The 20,246-nt window shown below is 40.0% G+C and overlaps 2 protein-coding genes across 3 annotated transcripts; both read left to right on the forward strand.

The window, feature by feature from the left end:
• Window positions 1-313: 313 nt before the first annotated feature.
• Window positions 314-12,704, forward strand: LOC308412721 (endophilin-A2-like). 2 transcript variants are annotated; one of them, XM_080907262.1, is made up of 9 exons: window positions 314-521; window positions 6,719-6,787; window positions 6,942-7,158; window positions 7,409-7,542; window positions 7,793-7,951; window positions 8,834-8,937; window positions 9,296-9,429; window positions 9,536-9,595; window positions 10,283-12,704. In XM_080907262.1, exons 1-9 carry the CDS (start codon window positions 477-479, stop codon window positions 10,468-10,470), a joined length of 1,110 nt encoding a protein of 369 aa, XP_080763388.1. In that variant the 5' UTR covers window positions 314-476; the 3' UTR covers window positions 10,471-12,704. The 2 variants fall into 2 exon arrangements, with proteins under 2 accessions (XP_080763388.1, XP_080763387.1); XM_080907261.1 differs by lacking the exon at window positions 9,536-9,595 and having other exon boundaries at window positions 321-521.
• Window positions 12,705-12,899: 195 nt separating this feature from the next.
• stap2a (signal transducing adaptor family member 2a) lies at window positions 12,900-19,909 on the forward strand (the record flags this gene model as incomplete). Its single annotated transcript, XM_080907256.1, has 11 exons — window positions 12,900-13,145; window positions 13,987-14,058; window positions 14,144-14,263; window positions 14,355-14,411; window positions 14,496-14,647; window positions 14,747-14,878; window positions 14,984-15,053; window positions 18,032-18,134; window positions 18,214-18,309; window positions 18,387-18,518; window positions 18,604-19,909. 11 exons carry the CDS (start codon window positions 12,900-12,902, stop codon window positions 18,657-18,659), a joined length of 1,236 nt encoding a protein of 411 aa, XP_080763382.1. The 3' UTR covers window positions 18,660-19,909.
• Between the last annotated feature and the right edge of the window lie 337 nt (window positions 19,910-20,246).

Consider the following 20,246-nt stretch of genomic DNA (forward strand, 5'->3'; position numbering starts at 1 on the left):
TTAATTTAACACCTCAAATTAAGGTTTAGATTTTTTTTTTAAACTTTTTAAAATGCATTTTAATCTTTTATATTCAGCTATAAAATATTATTTGAAAATATAATAGGTGAATCAGTAGTGGAAATCGTGTGGAAAAACGAATGACCAGTTACTTATTAGAATAGAGAAACAACCTTTAGGCTTCAGTACTTGCAGTTTTAATATGGAGTAACGATACCTTAAGGTGGGCAGTTTATTAGTATTTTTATTTATTAGTCTACACGAAGTGCTTTGGTCTACTTTATCCAGCCGGATGAAGCCTCCCACACGAACCTGAAGCCAGGAAACTGTGGTTGCTTAGCAAACTTCTCATCCACGATCCAAAGTTTGGAGACGTGTTGCTCAGTCGCTGTTTGTGCTGTGAACTCAGAGCAACTGCTTTCCTTACGTTTCCCCCCTTCTTTGAGGTCCAGGTGGCAACGCTGAAACCTGCAAAGATGTCCGTCGCAGGATTTAAAAAACAGATTTACAAAGCCACTCAGGTAAGCGCGCGACAGTTAAACATTAGCCTGTCGTTTAGTTAGCCATGTAGCATTCTGACTACCTGGTTAAGCACAACGGAAAACTTTAACAACAAACAATTAAACACCTCCAGCTTGCTGCATATACCATAGGCTATGTTTTTGTTAAACATTTCAGAATATGACAAATGTGTTGCTAACGTAACGGCTAACGTAAAAGTTAATAGTTGACTTTATCTTAGCTAATGCTAATTAGCGAAACATTGACACAGCACTGGTTAACCCAGCTGTTAATCTTTCTATAAAAGTTTTGTTTTCCTCAAGTCTAACGATTTGTATTTATGCACCCACTGTTTTCTGATAAATTACTTTTTCCCCTAAGAAAGTGAGACCTGGGAACAGTATTTGTACCGAGCTTCTACCAAAGTTTTGTACTACTTGGCTTGTGCTCTTGTTAAATTGATGTTAAAAGAGCAGCAGACAATCGGAGGTTTCTTTTCCGTCTCCCAAACAGAGACCTCGTACGTTGGGTGGAGTTTCTTCGTATCTTTTCAGTGTTTTGTTGTTGTTGTTGTTGTTGTTGTTGTTTTCCATAGCAGGGCAGTTAGCCAGTCTTGTTCAAAACTAAGGTTCCTTATCTGTTTCTTGGTGTATCGCAACAACCCCGAGACAGATGAGCTGTCCTGTTAAGATGATAACAGTTAAAAGTAAACTAATTTTAAGTGTTTAAGTTTCATATGTTTCCCAGCTGTGTAAAATGATCTGTCATTATTTCTTAGATATTCTGTTCATCAGTCACCTGGTGTAATGTTCTTTTTTTTTTTTTTTCCATCTTCAATAAGGAAGTATAAAACTCTAAGCTTAAGAGTTCAGTGCTGTGTTTTAAACATTAGCTTTTCTCATTGCTGAGCATCTCCTATGTCACATAACAAGCATGTAAAAACTGAAGCAGCACACGTTAACATAGACAGCTGAGGGATTTGAAAGCTTAGATTCAGATGATTACACAAATTTAAGTCTGTGCATTCTTGTTACATCATGAATTTATTGTACTGGGTTTGTCTCCAGCTTCCACTTATCCATTAACAGTAATGCTTGTTATCAGAGAAACATAAATAGCTGCCCTTTGATGTAAATGCAAAACCTGCCCATGACCTGCGTTGTCCCTGTACCAGCTTTGCTAACATCATGTGATATAAAAGGGATTGCGCTTACGTCGGTGGGTGTGTGCGTCCTCCATTGTAAGTAATGGAATCCTAGTAATGTGGATACTGCCCAAGCCAGCTTCAAACTCACAAGTAATAACACAGATCTAGTTGTTATGTTAGTACTGTAACAACGGATAGGTGAATCCACAGAAACCAGTTCTTGCTAAACTAGCTGCACAAGTGGTTTGCTAACTATACAGAACAGTGACCAGTTCCTGTCATAGAAAAATCAAGAATTATTTAATATGCTATGGCTGCAAACACACAAGATTTATACTGAGTGTTTTTTTTATCTGAGTTGTACTACCTGGCCCAGCACAGCTAAGCATCTTGTCATTCAGGTTTTAAAAGAAAAAAATGGGGTGGAGATTATTAGTTGTGTAAGGTAATTGCCTAACAGACTTACGTCATATGGCCTAGATATTAATTACATATAGATTCTACATTTACATTTTAAAGTTAAATCTTAAATAAAATGTGCGATTTTTCAAATTACTGTTTTTAGTACTTTGCCCACACAAAACCCCCCACAATTTTTATTTCCTATAGCCACTGTTGCAGGAAACAACTAAATAAACAAGCCCTTCAGCATGTTTTACAGTTTATAAGTGAAGTGCCAAATCCCTGTGCAATATCACATAAATGCTGAATGGTTCATAACCGTATCAAAAAAATCAGTGCACCTTTAATTACTCAGATTATTAAGACTTCCTTTATGTTTGACAGACTAATCTCTCCTCGGCATGTGGCCACCAGTGTTGCACAAATTTCTGCCATTCTTCAGAGGCCATTTTTAATTTGCTCCTTATTAGAAGGACTTTGTGTTGCTTTACCCTTTATCTTATTAAAATATCCCAAACAAATACCCCAGACTAGAGCAGGGCGATATGGCCAAAAATATTTATCACGATATATATTTGAAAATTTGTGATAACGATATAACCGACGATATAATTGATGCGAGACAAAATACAACTCCACAACATTACTAGCGCAAAAAGACAACCTTCCATTTATTTTCACTTAAACAAGAAGCTGGTTTTTATGTACATTAAAGCTTTATAAAAATGTAACAGTGCAAATGCAAATTCCTTGCTGAAAGTTTAACCAAAAGGCATTTCCAGTAGAAATGGGCTGACATATCCTGAGCATAACCATATATAATATCCACTGAAGTTAAAAAGAGGTGCTTTGCAACATTAAACTGCAGTGTGCAGTACGCATTTTTCGGACCATAAGGTGCACGGGATTATAAGGCACATTAAGCGAAACAAAGCAGTCAGATAAATCAAACTTTATTAAACTCATTCTTCTTGCTTCCTCCACTTCTGTACCATTGATTCATTAATGTTGAATTCTCTGGCAGCTTCTCTATTCCCATGTTGTTGCAGTATATTAATGACTAACCTCGTATTGTGGATGGATTATCTCAGTTGTTCTCCTGACTGAAGTTTGGTCCGTTTACAGCACCCTGCCATGCGATTGCATTTGTCTCTAACCATGAAGAACCTTCACGTTAACTTTTATAAGTGGAAAAGTGTTAGTGTTCGTCCTCCAGCTTCACTGTTTATGTTATGCTAACATAGCTGTGTCGCTAGCGATCACGTAGCACATCATTATATACCAGCTAGCCCAACTTCAGTAACCCTACAAACGTCACTGCTGTTTAGTTTCCTGTCTTCATTTATGTTGGAAGTGATAGCAGAGCTGTACGTTTGATTTTTTTCAGAAATCTCTCAGTCAGAACATGCTATATCATGCTTAGGTAACTAGCGAAACTAGCGAGCTAACTTCCGCTAGCTTCCTGCTAACTTCTAACTCCGTTAAATGTAATAACTTTTGTTTTCATGGATGCCTGGAAGTTAAACTTTATAGTTACACCTGGTAAAGCAGCAATGCTGATCGTTTTATTAAAGATGAAAGAATTTAGACAGTTTTTAACTCTAAGTGATGCTGCAGTGTTGTTTGACCTGAAGCATACGGAGTTTAGGACCCAGATTACTCCCAGATTTAAGAGCATCTTAGTCCGACAAATATGACAATAACAACGGCCGCTTGCATGTTCTGCAAAAAAATGTGCTTTGTTGTGTATCTGACGGACAAACACCAAACCAGTTCCACATCACGGAAGTTGCACCATTTTTACAAACCAATTCTGGTTCATCTGTTTCACTCAACAATCGGCCATGTGCTATGAAAACAAAGGCACTGCGCATGCGCGTTTTACTCCCATTCTATCGCGATATTTCATTTTCCTATCGTTGCCTAACATTATACTGGTGTTACCGTGAACGGTATAATATGGCCCAGCCCTACCCCAGACGTGCAGGCCCAGGTCAGAGTTTTGTGTTTTTACCAATAATATAGAGCTGCCATGCCAGAGGAACAGAGGAAGACCACAGAGGAGATTCATGGAGCTAGTGGTGGAAGAGATCCTCAGTGTTGGTGTGAAAAAAGAGAATGTTAGGGATAGGGTGAGATGGAGGGAGATCATCCTTTGTGAGTGCGCATGCGCCATTAGCGTGCTGCCTGCTGTAACCCCTAATTTCCCTCGGGATGAATAAAGTATTCTGATTCTGATTCTGATTCTGAAAGGGAGGAAGTGTGTAGTGTTTTGGCATTGTGCTTTGCATCTTTTGGCTACAGTATTCCCTTTTTGCCAGTTTTTGGAGACTGCCAGTCATCTTGTCAGACTGTGTCATGGTGTCATATGGATCATCCAACATATTTTTACAGAAAATATGTCAGCTCAAATGGGGCCTGCTGGGCCCCATTTGACATTATAATTCATTATAATTAGCCCATTTTGAACTTGGAAATGAATTTGATTTTAAAGTGGTAATTTCTGCTCCTTAGTATACTGAAGCCAAACCCTTTCACAGGAGCTGAATTGGTTTTACTTTTCTTGTTGGCCAAAGACATTTCTTGGACTAAGCTGAATTAAACCTGCCACTGTCTCGTGTGGTGCTCAATAGAAGATGGCTAAGCTAACATTGCAAGGTCAGATCTGCACCTAATTGCTTGTTTGAGGTCATTGCTGGAGGTTTGGTGAGTTATTAAAGCCAAATGTTCACTCACTGTTTTCCCTCCTGCAATGGGAATGTGTGTTTGTCTGTGTTCAATAAAGCACAGAAAAATAGTTGTATTTTTAACTCAAGCCTTTGATTAGTTTCAGATCAGATCAGATTTGTTATAAGGGCAGAAAACCACAGAGCTGCAATGAGCTAAGTTTTGACTTCCCACTGTGCATAACAACTTCTCATCTGGTACAAAGAGATTCTTTGATTTCAGTTTCTAAATAGGGAAACATCCAGGGCTAATCTATTTCCCATGAACCCTTTGGTGATAGGTGCTTAGGGCGAATTTCAGAGTCATTGAAGGTTAGAAAAAAACATTGCCAGGCCTGTGTACAATAAACTGGAGAGATTGATCGATCCATCTGTTCATAGAGTTTTATGTGTAGTGTGTTGCTGACAGCTGCACTGGACTGAACTGAACTGAAATAAGAGCGCGCACACACAATGAGCCTCTGTTTGGCTTGCCAGGAGACCTAGTGGAAGAAAGATGAAGCCTGCATCTGTGATTATTAAAATTATCCATGGATGTGGCTGTAGTGTAGGAAACTCTGCTAAAAGTCTGTGCTGGCCTAATGGAAAAAAGGAAAACTTCTAGTATAATTCCTTATGGAATTATGGTTCTAAGTAAAGAGGAAAGAACTCAGTCCCTCACACAGAGCTGAGGAGGTTGCTTCCCCCATGGAAAATGGACAAGTATTGGAACTTGGGAGTTAATTAAAACAAAATCTTGAAAGATAAACAACAAAGTTTTAAAAGCAACAAAAGCAAAGGCGTTGCAGAGGGTTGTGAAAACTGCCCAACGCATCGCCGGAGGACCACTTCCTGCCATAAAGGACATCTACAGGAAGCGGTGTCTGAAAAGGGCTGGGAAAATCATCAAAGACCCCTGTCACCCATCACATGGACTCTTCACCCTCCTGCCCTCTGGGAGGCGCTACAGGAGCCTCCGGACTAAGACCATCAGGTACCGGAACAGCTTCTTCCCCACAGCTGTCAGACTCCTGAACTCTGCCTCCTGACATCTGACCCACGTTAACACATGGACATACACACATCCACAACCACCTACACACACAATGGACAACTGTACCCTCATACACACAATAATAACATGGACTGAGCCACCACTCTCAACCACTAGCACTATAGCCTCTGTAGAAATTATCCACATATTTCACTTATCTTAACTGCATTAATGTATAATTCTCTGTAAATAATCATTCTGTACAATTCGATAATTTTTAATTCTACAACTGTTTATAAACTGCATAGTTCACATTTCTGTATAACTGTATATCTCATATTTCTGTATAGTTTTTTTAAATTTCATATTCTGTATAGTTTTTCATATTTATATCCTGTTCATAGCCTGTACTCACTACAGCCTGTACATACTTATAGTTATAGCATATTCATAACATACTTCATACCGTGTACATTATAACATACCATAATAGACCCATTTCTGTAATATACTCACATATCTATATTATTGCTAACATATATTTGTAATATATCTGTATCATGGCTAAAGCACTTCTGGATGGAAACAAACTGCATTTTGTTGCCTTGTACTTGTGACATGTGCAATGACAATAAAGTTGAATTCTATTCTATTCTAAAAGCACAGGTGTCCTTGGATCTGGAAGTGGATAGAGTTGTATGCAAAGGGTTAGGCATTTTGTGTTGGCGCAGACAACCAGCATTTTAGATTCTCTGGAGATTATTTAGAGAAGCCAGAATTTGTCAAGCTCAAATGTTTACAACATTTGTAGAAAAAGTGGCTTACAGTTTTCAGAAACATTCACAGGGATATCAATAGAAATTTTATATGAAATATTTTTTCTTTTTCAGTCTTCGTAATCCTCCGTGAAGGCCAGTCAGAATGTTAATTTCAGTCAGTTGTATTTTTCTGTTTGCTCTGGGTTCACAGTTGATGAGTGAGAAGGTTGGAGGTGCAGAGGGAACCAAACTGGATGAAGACTTCAAGGACCTTGAAAGGGTATTTATTGCATTCCACATAATACTTACAGCTCATGTGTTTAAGTTGTATTAGCTTGTTGAAATAATTTCTTCCAGCTTCCTTTGATTTACATAAGTGGCCCTAATGGCATTCAACTTGCATTAAATTTTTTTCATTTCTTGTGTGCCACCAGAAAGCTGATATTACCAGCAAAGCAGTAGTGGAAGTCCTCAATAAAACAACAGAGTACATCCAGCCTAATCCAGCAACGAGAGCTAAGCTTAGCATGCTCTCCACAGTTTCCAAAATCCGTGGGCAGGTCAACAGTCCAGGCTACCCCCAGGCTGAGGGCCTGCTGGGGGAGTGTATGACTAAATATGGACATGAAATCGGCGAGAGTAGCAACTTTGGTAAGAACAGCAGTTAATAGCAGGAAAAGATATAAGGTAGAAGAGGCATGTTATACTTGATAGCATATGCTTTAAATTAGGAAAAGACACAAGAATGTGGACAGTATGATAGGGGAGTTGTGTGCATTTGTGAGGGGGTTGCCGACAGACATTGTTAATTTGGGGGCTTTGTTGTGTTTGATTGTTGCTAATTACATGACTCATATTATCTTAGGCATGCTCATGCTAATTGTGTGTGCATTTTCCACAGGTGGGGCTCTTATAGATGCAGGAGAGTCAATGAAGAGGTTGGCTGAGGTCAAGGATGCGCTGGATATTGATGTGAAGCAGAACTTTATTGACCCACTGCAGGGAATCGCTGAAAAGGACATCAAAGACATTCAGGTAGACTCAAAAGATTTTGCGCATACAGGCCTAGGCATTCACTAATGAGCTCTACAGTCTGCATGTGAGTTACAATGTTATAAAAAAGTATTCAGAATCCAAGCTGACATTGAATTACACTAATGACAAAGAACATTTGTCAAAGCAGTTATGAACAAGTGAAAATCTTTTGATGTTTGTATGATAGTATATATTCTGTGAAATTTCATCCTCCTAATTGTAACACTAATCTCCCACCCCCACTTTGCAGTTCCACCTGAAGAAGTTGGAGGGCCGCCGTCTAGACTATGACTATAAAAAGAAACGTCAAGGTAAAATCCAAGATGAAGAGATCAGGCAGGCCCTGGAAAAGTTCCACGAGTCCAAAGAACTGGCTGAGCGCTCAATGCACAACCTCCTGGAGACAGATGTGAGTATTAAGTAGTACAATGTGGCTTTTAGAACTGCTGCGCCAAGTTCCTTCAACAGATAGTTGTAAGAAAACCTGACATTGTTTAATGAGTCTGATGTAACAAAAGTATTGATGTGATTAATGCCACATTTGTGGCTCTGTGTAAGACCAAAAGGATTAACTTGTAGGAAGACTGTATAAACTTAGATTATATATCTGCAGGAGTGCCAGTGAGACACTCTTTGTTATTCTACAGCACTATCAGCATTATGCATAATGAAAAATACTTTGATAGAGACTGAATGTATTGTGACAAGAGATCCCCAATGAGTTTAAAAGCAGCAGTAGCTTTTAATTTTGACCAATTGTTAACCTAGTTCAGTGTCAACAAACATGGTTATTTAGTCTATAGTCATCTTTAATCATTTTAGCAAGAATAATGATTTAGGGCAGATTTTGTGGCTGCCAAGCTATCTGTGTACCAGTACTTGCAGATCTAAGTCTAGGAGGAAATGTATTATAATGCAAGGTATGCTGATGGATTACTTGTTAAAGTCTGTAATGGTGCATTAATACAGTAGCACTAAACTGAGAAAAGAGTGGCAAGTCACATAAGAAACTACGTAGCGAACATGAGAACCATGTGAAATTACATTGCCCAACTGTTTCACTGTTGCATGTTTTGGAAATGCATGTAGTTGGCAGCTCACAGGTTCTCCAACATCAAAACACACAAGTATTTAAGGGCAGTACGTATCACCTGACTTGCCTTGTTTTTTTTCCAATGTGCTGTGCAGTTATGCGAAACCCGTCAAACCTGTTTGGTGTGGTATTTGCTGTCACCATGTTTCGTTTCTTTTTTCTGTTTTTTAAATACTCATCATGTTTCTGCCTTTGTAGGTGGAGCAGGTGAGTCAGCTGTCGTCTTTTGTGGAGTCTCTGCTGCAGTATCACAGACAGGCCACACAGATCATGGAGGAGCTTTCTGACAAACTGAGAGAAAGGTCAGCACCAGACTATTTTTGGAAAGTGGCATGCCTTTTGTATGTTGAGGCTTCGTCCTCTGGCTCATGACAGGATGATTCAGCCGTATCTTTTATCCATCTGATTACATCCAATGAATACCAAGCTGCAAAATATGTTTAGTTTTTTGTTTTTCTGTTAGAGAAACAAAATATCAGTTTAGTTTAGAACTTTAGATCATTTTGTTTTCTTTTAATAAAATGTGTCTAGTTTTTGTGATTGGATTAAAGCCCAAAATAAGATCGGCCAACTCTTTGTTAGCATGTCTGTATTTGTATTGGCACATCTTCTACTTGTGAGCTCAAAGAGGTAGTGGTTTGTGATTCTGATTGTTTGCAGGGTAAATGATGCTCAGTCTCGCCCAAGACAAGAGTACACACCCAAACCCAAACCAGCCTTTGATTTTGGAGAAGTAGAACACTCAAACGGAGGATGCTCTTCATCCGCTTCAAGCCCTCCAGCTTACTCTTCTGGTACACTTCTTTCATTCTGTTTTTTCCCCTCTTCATATTGTGTGTGTGCGTGCGTGCGTGCGTCTCATTCATATGACTGATGTGTCTTTCCTTCTGCAACATTAAGCAAACACAGCACAGTATCAAGGGCCATCCTTCCAAAGACCGTCCATCAAGAACAGACGGCGTGAGGGGACAGAGGAAGAAAATGTGTCACTTGCACTGAACTTAAAACTATTACTACTACTACTACTCAGCCTGTTGCACATCTTTGTAGCAGAAAAGTTTATGCATTAGTGTGAAGTGTCTCACTAGCTTTGCTACACTGTGATTGGTGGGTCAATTAATAACCAAGGCTGCAGATACATTCATTCATTGGCAAACAAAAACACATCTTAAATAACCATTGAGTATGGTATTATGTATGAAGTTGTATGTATCTGACAGCTTAGTGCACTGATGACTGAATCTTCTGAATCTCAAGAAGAAGAAAAAACAATCGTGATGTACCCAAATATTTAATTTGCAGTTTAAAGTCTGAATCAATTCTCAGACAAAAGAGAAGAAAATAATGGGGAAAATATGTAGCCTGATTTGTACTCCTGCATTGATTTCTTGAGGTTCAGAAGGATTCTCCTTAAGCACACTGGTGACTAACTTAAAAGTCTTTATGTTTCCAGTTTTTATGACTTGGACTTCATGGCTACAGAGTGGACTGGAAAACATTGGTGTTAAATTCCCTATAATGAAAACCTTTCAAAGGAGAATATACTAACCTCGTTGAAGGGAAATTGTTTCCATGGAATAACTGTATTTGTTTTTTGTTTTGTTTTTCTCCCTTTCTCCATCTCTGTGCCTCTGTCTCTTTCTTCAGCTGAGCCTTGCTGTAAGGCCATGTATGACTTTGAGCCAGAGAATGACGGAGAGCTGGGCTTCCAGGAGGGTGACATCATTAAATTGGTCTCTCAAATCGATGAGAACTGGTATGAAGGAAGCCTCCGTGGAAAATCAGGATACTTCCCCACCAACTATGTTGAAGTGATGGTCCCTCTGCCACACTGAAAACAGCAGGGGTTAAGATTATGAAGAGTGGAGGATAAAGGATTACCAGATCTCTTGATAACAAAGATTATATAAAGAGTAAATATCAAGACAATGACCAATATTATTTTGTATCTCAAGGTTAAAGAGTACACACAGATTTGTAAAAACATCAAGGGCAGAGGAATGTTCGATGAGCCAAATTATATCGTAATATTTGGGTGCTTCTGTCATATCCTGAGTTTTATAGCCATTCTCTATGCACCTGTGCACTTTTTACACTACACCTCTATCACCAGGACTGATTAAGAAATGCTGAGAGAGAATGGTGTTTGGGGAAGAAATGGTCTACAAACTCCTAAGTGCAACAACTTTATTTTTCTTATCCTGTTTTTATACTCAGAATATTACGTTTCGTTCTATGCATTGTTCATATTGGTACTACACACATGCATGCGTTCCTCTAAACACTATTCATACACTCCCATTTTTAATCTCTGTACCTTAAGGCCTTAGTACTGTGCGCCAACATGGAGGACTGGCTACCCTTTATCAATGTTTAGTCTCTGCCGCCCTCTAGTGGTCACAGAGTTTCTTCTTAGCTCCTTATTCAGCAACACTATTCTGTGATGTTTGTTGGCTGTTTCTTACCAAATCTATGTTGGGTAGTTTGTCCTAAGTTTTAGTTTGCAGATGTTGAAACAGCGTGAGTGAGTCAATAGATGTATTTTTTTCTAAACATTGGTAGTTTTAGCATTAACAAAAAGAATTGCAGTTAAACTCTAAAAATTACAATTTAACATTATTTATGTAACGCAGGTTACTTACAACCTAGATCATACTGCCCTCATTTTATTCAACATGGATGCCAAAGAATTTTTATTTTTTTTTAATTTCCAAAATGCAAAGGGCTGTTCGTGTGCACAATTGTGTTGATATTTCAGATGATTACATGCAGCATCCCACCGTTCATGTTGTGCAACGTTACACCAAAGCCAAAACCATGTTCTTTTAGTTCCTGTTTTCTCAGGCTCTATTGATACTGCTGGCAGTGTCACTCATAATGTTCTGTGGGGTGTTTTTTTGTTTTTGTTTTTTAATTCAGCTGTTTGTTTCATGAACTTTCTGTCACTGGTGCATTTTCCACGTCAGTGCTCGGGTGAGCTTGGCCTTATTATTCTAACCTCCAATTTGATGCGTGGAATTTAATCTGATGTGTGTTTGGTGTTTTTTGTACCTGCCTCAGTTTTCAGGCCGAAACTGCATCAGACCTGATGGGGGTTACTATCTTCCAGTGACTGTGTACTGAATTTACAAATAATAAGGAAGGACCTTTGCACAATGGCTGGTTTCAGTTCCAATTAAGCCTATTACAAGCAAACTATGAACTGTCATGGTCTGTGCTGTTCACTAGAATGCCAACTTTCTCCTCTTGTCATGATCCCCTTGTTAGACCGCCCCCTGCCCCACTCATCTCTCCCATCTCCATTTAAACTGAGAGTGGAACAGACAGGTCTTTTCAGCAGGCAAGGGCACACAGCACTGGATTATGCCCTCCCCCACTATGCGTTATTCACCACCTGCCCCTGTGCCCCTACCCCCTTTCTCATTATCTACCCCATCCCAAGCCCACGGTGCCTCTGAGGCTCAGTCTCCCAGTCCATAATACCATCATTGCTATCACAGTAGATACCTCTTAATGTTTTGCTTGCATCTGTGCTCTGTTATTAGTGGTATGCATTGCACCGGGGGTTTGGCATAGCAGACTAATAATTGTGGTTCAGGTGTGGGTTTACATGCCTCATTACACCTAATCAAAAGCCCCCTTCCCAAGTTTAGGAGAGGAGGAGGGTCAGGGACTCAGGGGCTCAGGTTGAGCTGTTCTGTAGCTTGTATAATATTCATGAAGAACAAAGGGCTAAGATCAGCTTTTGTCAGCTGCTGCTCTTACTGTGGAAATAAAGCTTTTATTTCTTTTCCCCCCCATCATGCACGCTTTTGAATTTTCTGTGAAAGTAGCCTAACTTTTTGTATGTTTTTTTTATTCTAGCTTTTGCCATATGCAATGCCTCATTTTTTGTAACTGTGACACAATAGGGAGAAATGTTGAGACTAAAAGTGGGATTATCCTGGATTATCTTTAGGATGTATGAATTACCTCTATGCTAAATGTAATCTTGTGTATTGTATAATTAATGTGGTGTATGAATGAATGCTGTCCATTTGCTTCTTTAAATAAATGTTAAGTAATTTGTCCCGTGTGTCTGTGTAAAACTAAACTGCTACAGTTTTTGTTTTGATTTTTTTTTTTTTTTTCGTTGATTATCACACAATACATATTTTGACGTTTCGACAAATGCTCTTTTTTTTTCTTGCTCACTAAACATCTCAATACTTGGGACTTCATCCCCCAGTCATCCTATTTTTAATCTCTATAACCACCCGTCTGCATGACCCCCAGACACAGCAGGCTGCATCAGCCAGCTGTTGGATTATTGCCACGGCACTATCTCATCGGGGAAGGCGTGTCAGTCCCCGAATTACTCAGCGCCCCTTTGTCCTCGTTCGGTGGCCAGCCAGCGACACTCATGGCGGCTGCACCCGTCAGGCAGCGCTCCGGACCAGGGGGGCAGCGGGCACAGCTCCCGCCCTGTTACTACGAAGGGTACCTGGAGAAGCGAGGACCGAAAGAAAAGGTAGGCTCACCCGGTGCACATCAATTGCCGTATTTTGGTTTCGGCGCGTCCTGTAGATGCTGGAAGTCGGTGTGTGTGTATATGTGTGTATGGACCGCACACCGGCTGAGCCACCATTCCCAGAGAGCTGTCAACTTCCTTATTGTGCGAGAATGGGTGAGGCGAAACTGCACTGCTGCTGCTGGCGGGGATTTATTTAATTCACACAGCGGTGAAGCATATTGGAGGCAAAGCATGCAACGATGTAGCATCTAATCACAGCGTCTGAATGACAGAAATCACGACTGCTGTCGAACATTACATGTTATTGCCACATGAACCGAACAGGACTGTATTTTGTTGATAACGGGGCATCTGATTGTCACAAACGGTACCCCAGCCAAGTGTTTCCACTCAGAATCCATTAGCTGACTCACAGACACTCAATCTTTTGAATTATTGATCCGCCAGTCTGATCTCTGAAATACATATCCTAGATTTCAAATAAAGTTACACAGAGAAATTGGCAGTTTTGCCCAAGGATACTTTCACGTATTAGCTTTATTTATAGGGAAGACGATAAAGAAGACACTCCCCAGGTGTCCTACCCCTCTCTGATTAGGCTCCTTTTTAATGCAATGTGGACATGTAATGTGAGCATGGCTCAGGTGCAGGGTGTCGCAGTGATCCATGGCCACAGACTGACAGCAGCTGAGGCTCACTCACTACAGCCATCTCCAGGGACAGGAAATGTGGGGGTGATAAAAGGAAAATATCCATTACACTGACAGGGAAGACAGCACTGGCCCTTTTTGGTTTAACATTTTTAGTTCAGGTCTGTGTGTCCATCTGTATGTGACAGGCATCCAGGCGGCTGTGGACGTGCCTGTGTGGGAATTCTTTGTATTTCTTCAACAACGCCAAGGACACTCATGTAAGTTCCAGATTATATAGCATCTTGTGTGTCTTTTTTCATATAATAGTGTGCTGGTACTAAAATATAATTATGTGTGCAACAGTATGTGGAGAAGCTGGACCTCAGCGGCTTTGTGTCCCTGAAGGACGACTGCAGCCGGGACAGAAACCTAGAGGCAGCTAGGCTCATCCTCCAAATGAAGGATGGAGAGACCAAACTCACAGTAAGCCACTTGGCTCACACACTCAGACGCAAAGATGCTAAAATTAACAAATCTTTGCTGAGACAGAAAATGCTGCTGCTGTCTTTTCCAGGCACCAAACTTGGAATCACGGGAGCTGTGGAAAGGATTCCTCTACTCTGTTATAGATGTAGGTGTTAATCTTTTACACAGCTGCTGTCCCTGCGTCCCTGTACCAGCCTGCCTCTCACATGTTTTTCCTGTCCAATTACAGCTGAATGTACCATCCTATCTCACACTGCTGCCGGGGCAGCTACAAATGCTACAGGAGGTGGTGGACAAAGAAAGAGCCAGGCGGAGAAGTCGCAATCCTGCACGAGCTCCTCCTTCGCCTCTCTCCGTTCCTTTAGTAGGAGAGATCCCACCGTGAGCGCTCCTCTGTGCTACATAGAGAAGATGCACTGCAGCTAAAGTGGCTTTGGTATATCACCACATTAACTGTAATACTGTGTGTTTCATCTGCAGATGTTTTCGGCCTGTGTCCCGGACGGAGGCTGAAGTCCTTTTAGAGAGACACCCAGACTGTGGCAACATGTTGCTTCGTCCAGGCAGAGACGGATGCTCGTTGGCCGTTACTACTCGACAGGATCTCAACGGGTAAACACATTCTGAATATCTGAAAACCGCAGTTACAAAATCACAAACATCAAAGGTTAACTAGAATATCATTACATGCTGTCTTTTTCTTTTTTGTGGCTCCAGGTCAGTTTTCAGACATTACAGAGTCACACAGAGGGACCAAGGTGGTTATGTCATTGATGTTGAAAATCCTGTAAGTGCACAAGTGTCATCAGTTACAGTTTTACAACATTTCATAAGAGGAATGTAAAACATGTTAGTATAACTGACCTACTTACAGATTCATGAGTATTAGGAAAAGGAGAAGAGGTTTAATTTTTCTAGTGTACACCACAGTGGATCAGGAATGGTGTGATTGACATAAACACAAAGAAAAGGAAGGATTTTAACAATTATTGCATCAGCCATTTAGAAACTACAGCATTTTCACAGGCTCAAAAGTAATTACACATTGTGGACATGGGTGCCTTTTTTCATTTAGGAGACACAAGATACAAGACTTGTAACAAAGCAGTGATTTTAAATCTTATTTTGGTGTTAAGTCAGCACATTTTTAAAATGTTTATCAGATTTGACTGCGGATTCTTTTATATCTCAGTGACCATCAAAGTTAGGTCAGATGACACATATAAATAACTGCCACAAGTGTCATCACTATGGCTTTCAAATGGCGAAACCTGCTTCTAAAAATACTTTCATTCTCCAGCTCAGCAACACTAAAAGATGTTAAAGACTATAACAGACAAGTAAAGTGGATGATTGTGGAATTAACTGATTAAAAACCCCTTCACAACATCTAGCCAGTTAAGAGCACTCGAGGAGGCACTGTAAGTGTATCATTGTCAAAGCCTGCAATCAAGAGACGCCTTCACGAATGTGCAGACGGTTTACGGCAAGACACAAAAACCACTGTTTACGTTTAAGAACAATAAGATCAGATTAGACTTTGCTTGGAAACAGAAAGCAATATATTATTGTGCAATAAGATTCTTTGCTAAAATTAAACCAAGATGAACTTTTATCTCAAGAATGGGAAGAGTGGGCAGAAGGAAAATAACAGCACACGATCCAAAGTAGATCACACCGGCTGTAAAATACACCAGAATTAGCGTTATAGCATGTGCATGCATGGCTGCCAGTGGAACAAAGTCCACCAGTGTTTACTGATGATATGACTGCTCATAGAAGTAAGTGGGTGAACTTTGAAATGGATGTATACATTTTGAGTAAAAAAGGTACAGTTTGAAAAGGTTATAGCAAAAGTAACCCAGGAGCTTGATAAGCCAGAGAAGTGAAATGAAAGTGGTTGAGTGAGTCTCAGGATCTCCGTTCAAATGAGCATGCTTTTCACCTGTGCAAGGGAAAAAAACCCAGAAATCCACTAACAAGCAGCAACCAAAAGCAGCTGCACATAAGGGCCTGGCAGAGCATCACAGAGAAGGAACCACATTGTTTGGTGATATCCATGAGTTCCAGACAACAGAGAATCCTTGTATGCAAAGGATTGCATTCAAGCACTGAAAATAATCCCTCTGAAAACAATGTTTAAGTTTTTATATAAAAAAATGATGTAGTTTCTGTATGGGCAATGCTATTTATTTTTGTCTTGAATCAAAGTTAAGAGTCAAAGAGTTTATTTGCATCATTTCAAATCAATCGTGGTGGTGCACAGAGCCAAAATTCACAAAATTGTGGCCTGATCAAAAACTTATAGACCTTACTGTTATAGATTCAGAATTTTAACATCATGGCTGTGTTTTTATTGAAGAAATGTGTGTTGTTGTTTGTTTATTTTTGCAAACATCAAACCGCTTAAATCCAACTGATCAGACTGATGCATGAGATTATTAAAAACACGGGTCTCAGTTCACCTCTTTTATTGTGAATCACAGCTACTTAACCATGATGCTCTATGTTGGATAATTTTTTTTTTTAAATAAAGAGCTTTTATGCAGGATGTCAGATACAAACTTGATGTTTCAGATCTCTTCAGAGCTGTTATTTTCTCTGTACTGACAGCTGGTCCAAATCAAATATAGCTCTGTCCTCACATTAATCCTTTAAAGCTTTTTGAGTTTTCAGGTTTTGAGGATTTTTGTGGATATTTTGGCACACAGGCCTTAAAAACATTATTTGAAAATAGAACTGTAAGACAAATTCTAAATTTGAGTAGAGAGATTGAAGAAAGCAGGAGAATCAGGGCTATACTTCATATTAACACTTATATGTCCTCATTTGTGCTTCTTGTATGTGGAGTCCCCAAGGCTCAATCTTTGGACCGGTTTTTGTTTGTTTATATGCAGTACCCCTCGGTCTTCTGCTTAACAGCTACTTTGCTATGCTGATGATACACGGCTATACTTTTCTGTTAGGCCCAACAACCTCAGGGCCCTCTCCTACCTCAGCAAATGCTTCACTGCCATTAATATTTGCATGCATTTACATTTTCTCCATCTCAACACTGGTAAAACTGAGGCTCTTGTGTTCAGCCCTGACAATTTCTCCAGGGAGGCCAGCCAATTACATTGTTCCCCATCTCCACCAATATCAGATCTTCTAAAAACCTTGGTATTATTTTTGACCTGCAACTGAAATTTGAAATACACCTCCAAGGGAATCCAGACTTGATTCTTTCATTTAAAAAAACGCTGCAAAAATCGGTCGCTGTCATTTCATAATTTACAACTTTAAGATTGCTATTAAAAAGTCACTGGCCCTGATGAGGCACCTCTATTCTTGCTGCTCAGCCTGTCAGTTTATCTGAACAGGTTCTTTGAACTGTTCCACGTTTTTACTTTTAAGCCTGAGGTGATATTGAGATGCTTTTGAAGTTGGAGTGCCCAAACTTTAGAACAGCTTCCCTCAGCCTATCAGGTCGGGTGAATCTGTGTTTTGTTTTTAACAACTGCTGAAAACTAATTTTTTATAGATTATCTTTCCCTTCATCTTTCTCCCATTATTTTTTTAGCCGTAGTTTAGATCTAATGAGTATATGGAGGTGAGTATGTCAATAACATATGATTGACTATTTGTCTGTATGCTAGATTATGTATACTTATTTTTAATGTAAAGCTTATCCAAACTATGAAACACACTGTAGCTGTGTGTTTTAAGTTAATGTTATTGTTTTTATTGTTATTATTATTATAACACAGAGGTATCTTCTTGCAGATCCCCTGTGCCACTCTTCATGAGGTCATTGATGCACTAGTAGAGAAAACAGCAGGAACTCTTCAGCCTTTCCTACTCGAGGAGCCTTATGAGGAGAATATAAGTGAGGCATTACTAAACATTTCTCACCCACCTTTTTAAACAAATTCTTAATACTAATTTTGTTAAGTTTATGTCATCAGCATATGTTTCTGCCAATGATGAGAATGGAGAGAGGATCCTCCACACTGCCCCCTCAAGCCCCCTGCCTAGGGCCCCTGTCCTTCCTCCAAAACAAGGTTTGTGCCGGTCATATAAACCATGTGCAATGAGAGGCAGAGAGTATATCGTGATCACTGCTCCCATTCTGGTGCAGATCGTTGGTCCTCCAGCAGTCCCCTGTCCAGGTCCCCCGCCCCAGACCGTCGCATTCTGACCTCACCAGTCCCGGCCTCGCCCAGCAACCCGATGAGACGACTCATCCTCTCCCCTTCACCTCTCACACAGAGTGAGTACAAGATGTGCTGATTTCAGTGGCGGCAGTTTATCTGCAGTCCTTTAATCCCAAATTGTTTATCCCTGGTTGTCCACAGCGCTCAATGAGGAGCTGAAAATGAAGCTGGAGAAGAGACGAGTGAGTCAGGAGTGACTTTTACTGATTGGGAGGGACTTCCTGTCACAGCATACACAATCTTCGGTGCCAAACCTACTCTCACTGCAGCTACGTGCTCATCCTGTGCCTTCAATGTGGAAGACAAGGGACTACAGAACCACTACTTTCTCTTGGGGAACCTTAAAACTGTGTATGTTTGTTTCAGTATTTATGTTGTTAGATTTGACATGAGTTAACTGACTCTGGCTAGCTCCCTAAGAGCAAGACCGACTGGTTATCACAGATTACTTTCATGCAATCTCTCAAAATGCTGCCCGCCCTGGTTGGCTGATGACCCACTTGCGCGTTGTCCAGTTGCATAATATTGTTTACAACCTGCCTCCGAGCAAAAATACAGTCCACAAGAACTATGAATCACTCACAGAAGGACTGGCACATATCGGACCTCCAGTTGAGCCTCATGTTTTCCTGTTTGAGCCAAAAAAACAAACAAATAAATGAAAAAATACTGGGTGCTAAACTGCTGCTACAACACTGGAAACCACTTAAAAAAACAACATGTAGACTGCCATGATCAACTCCAATGCAACAAACTCTGACATGAGACAAATCCAGGCATGCTCAGCTCCTTGAGTCACCTCATTCACATCACTACATGTAGCATGACTGGAATAATAACAATACAACTTAGCTGCACACTCTCTGCCTGCCTGCTCCGAGTCCTACAACACTGCTGTTGACACAATGTAGCTCATTTACAGCTCAACTTTAACTGTGTTGTGCGTGTTTCCTTATTCTCTTCTCTTGTGTACGTGCTATTGTATGGTGCTATGATTGACCAGACCTGCCTGGAAACCACAGACTGTATGTAACTCTAGATGATTTCTGTTCCTCTGTAAGAAAAAGGGAAAAAGAAAAAAAAATCAGTCTAGTGTAGTCATAAGTGAGGGCGCCCTCTTGTGGTACGTCTGTCCCATAACCCTAATGAGCACAATCACTTTCAATAGGTCAACCCCTTTACTTTGCAGAGTAAACCTGAAACTTTTGTTATAGTTTTTTTTTTCCAGCTGCACTACAGTTAACTGATTATAGGTCTGAAGGTGCTCAAACAACGACAAGTAACTCTACGTGTAAAAAACGTTTACAGATCAGTGTCAAATGACTCTTAAATGTCTTGCAGTGAACAGTTTCTTGTATGTTGGTACATGATTGTCTCGTCTACTTTATTATTATCAAAGGTAGTTGGATATCTGAAGAATTAAATGTGTTTTTGCATGGATCCGTTGTGAGTTTTAAGGCCTCTTGTTATCGAGATAGTATTGATAAATTCCACTGTTATCAGTTGATGATTAGAAAGACTATTGGTGCCCTGTTTTTCCTTTAAAAAAATCTTTTAGGTTAAAAGTTAAGGTATTAACATGGGGATTATTGCGATTTTAGTCCTTCCACGATCTCGACAACTATCAGAAATAAATGTTAATATGTAATCGACAGTTTCTACACATTTAAACGGTTAGAAATGTCTTGCCAGAAATACGGCTAGACATTTGGTTTCAATTGGAAGCAAGGAGAATATTTTTAAAGTCTGAGGTTTTGCTAAGTTAGAAGAAAAATCAATCTATT

The sequence above is a fragment of the Rhamphochromis sp. 'chilingali' genome, assembly GCF_963969265.1.
Source record: "Rhamphochromis sp. 'chilingali' genome assembly, chromosome: 16".
In the NCBI taxonomy this organism is placed as follows: Eukaryota; Metazoa; Chordata; class Actinopteri; order Cichliformes; family Cichlidae; genus Rhamphochromis; species Rhamphochromis sp. 'chilingali'.

Coding starts and splice junctions, on each gene's coding strand:
- LOC308412721 (XM_080907262.1), top strand. CDS start 477: ATGTCCGTCGCAGGATTTAAAAAACAGATTTACAAAGCCACTCAG. Junction 522..6,718: donor AGATTTACAAAGCCACTCAG/GTAAGCGCGCGA, acceptor CTGGGTTCACAG/TTGATGAGTGAGAAGGTTGG. Junction 7,159..7,408: donor CGGCGAGAGTAGCAACTTTG/GTAAGAACAGCA, acceptor CATTTTCCACAG/GTGGGGCTCTTATAGATGCA.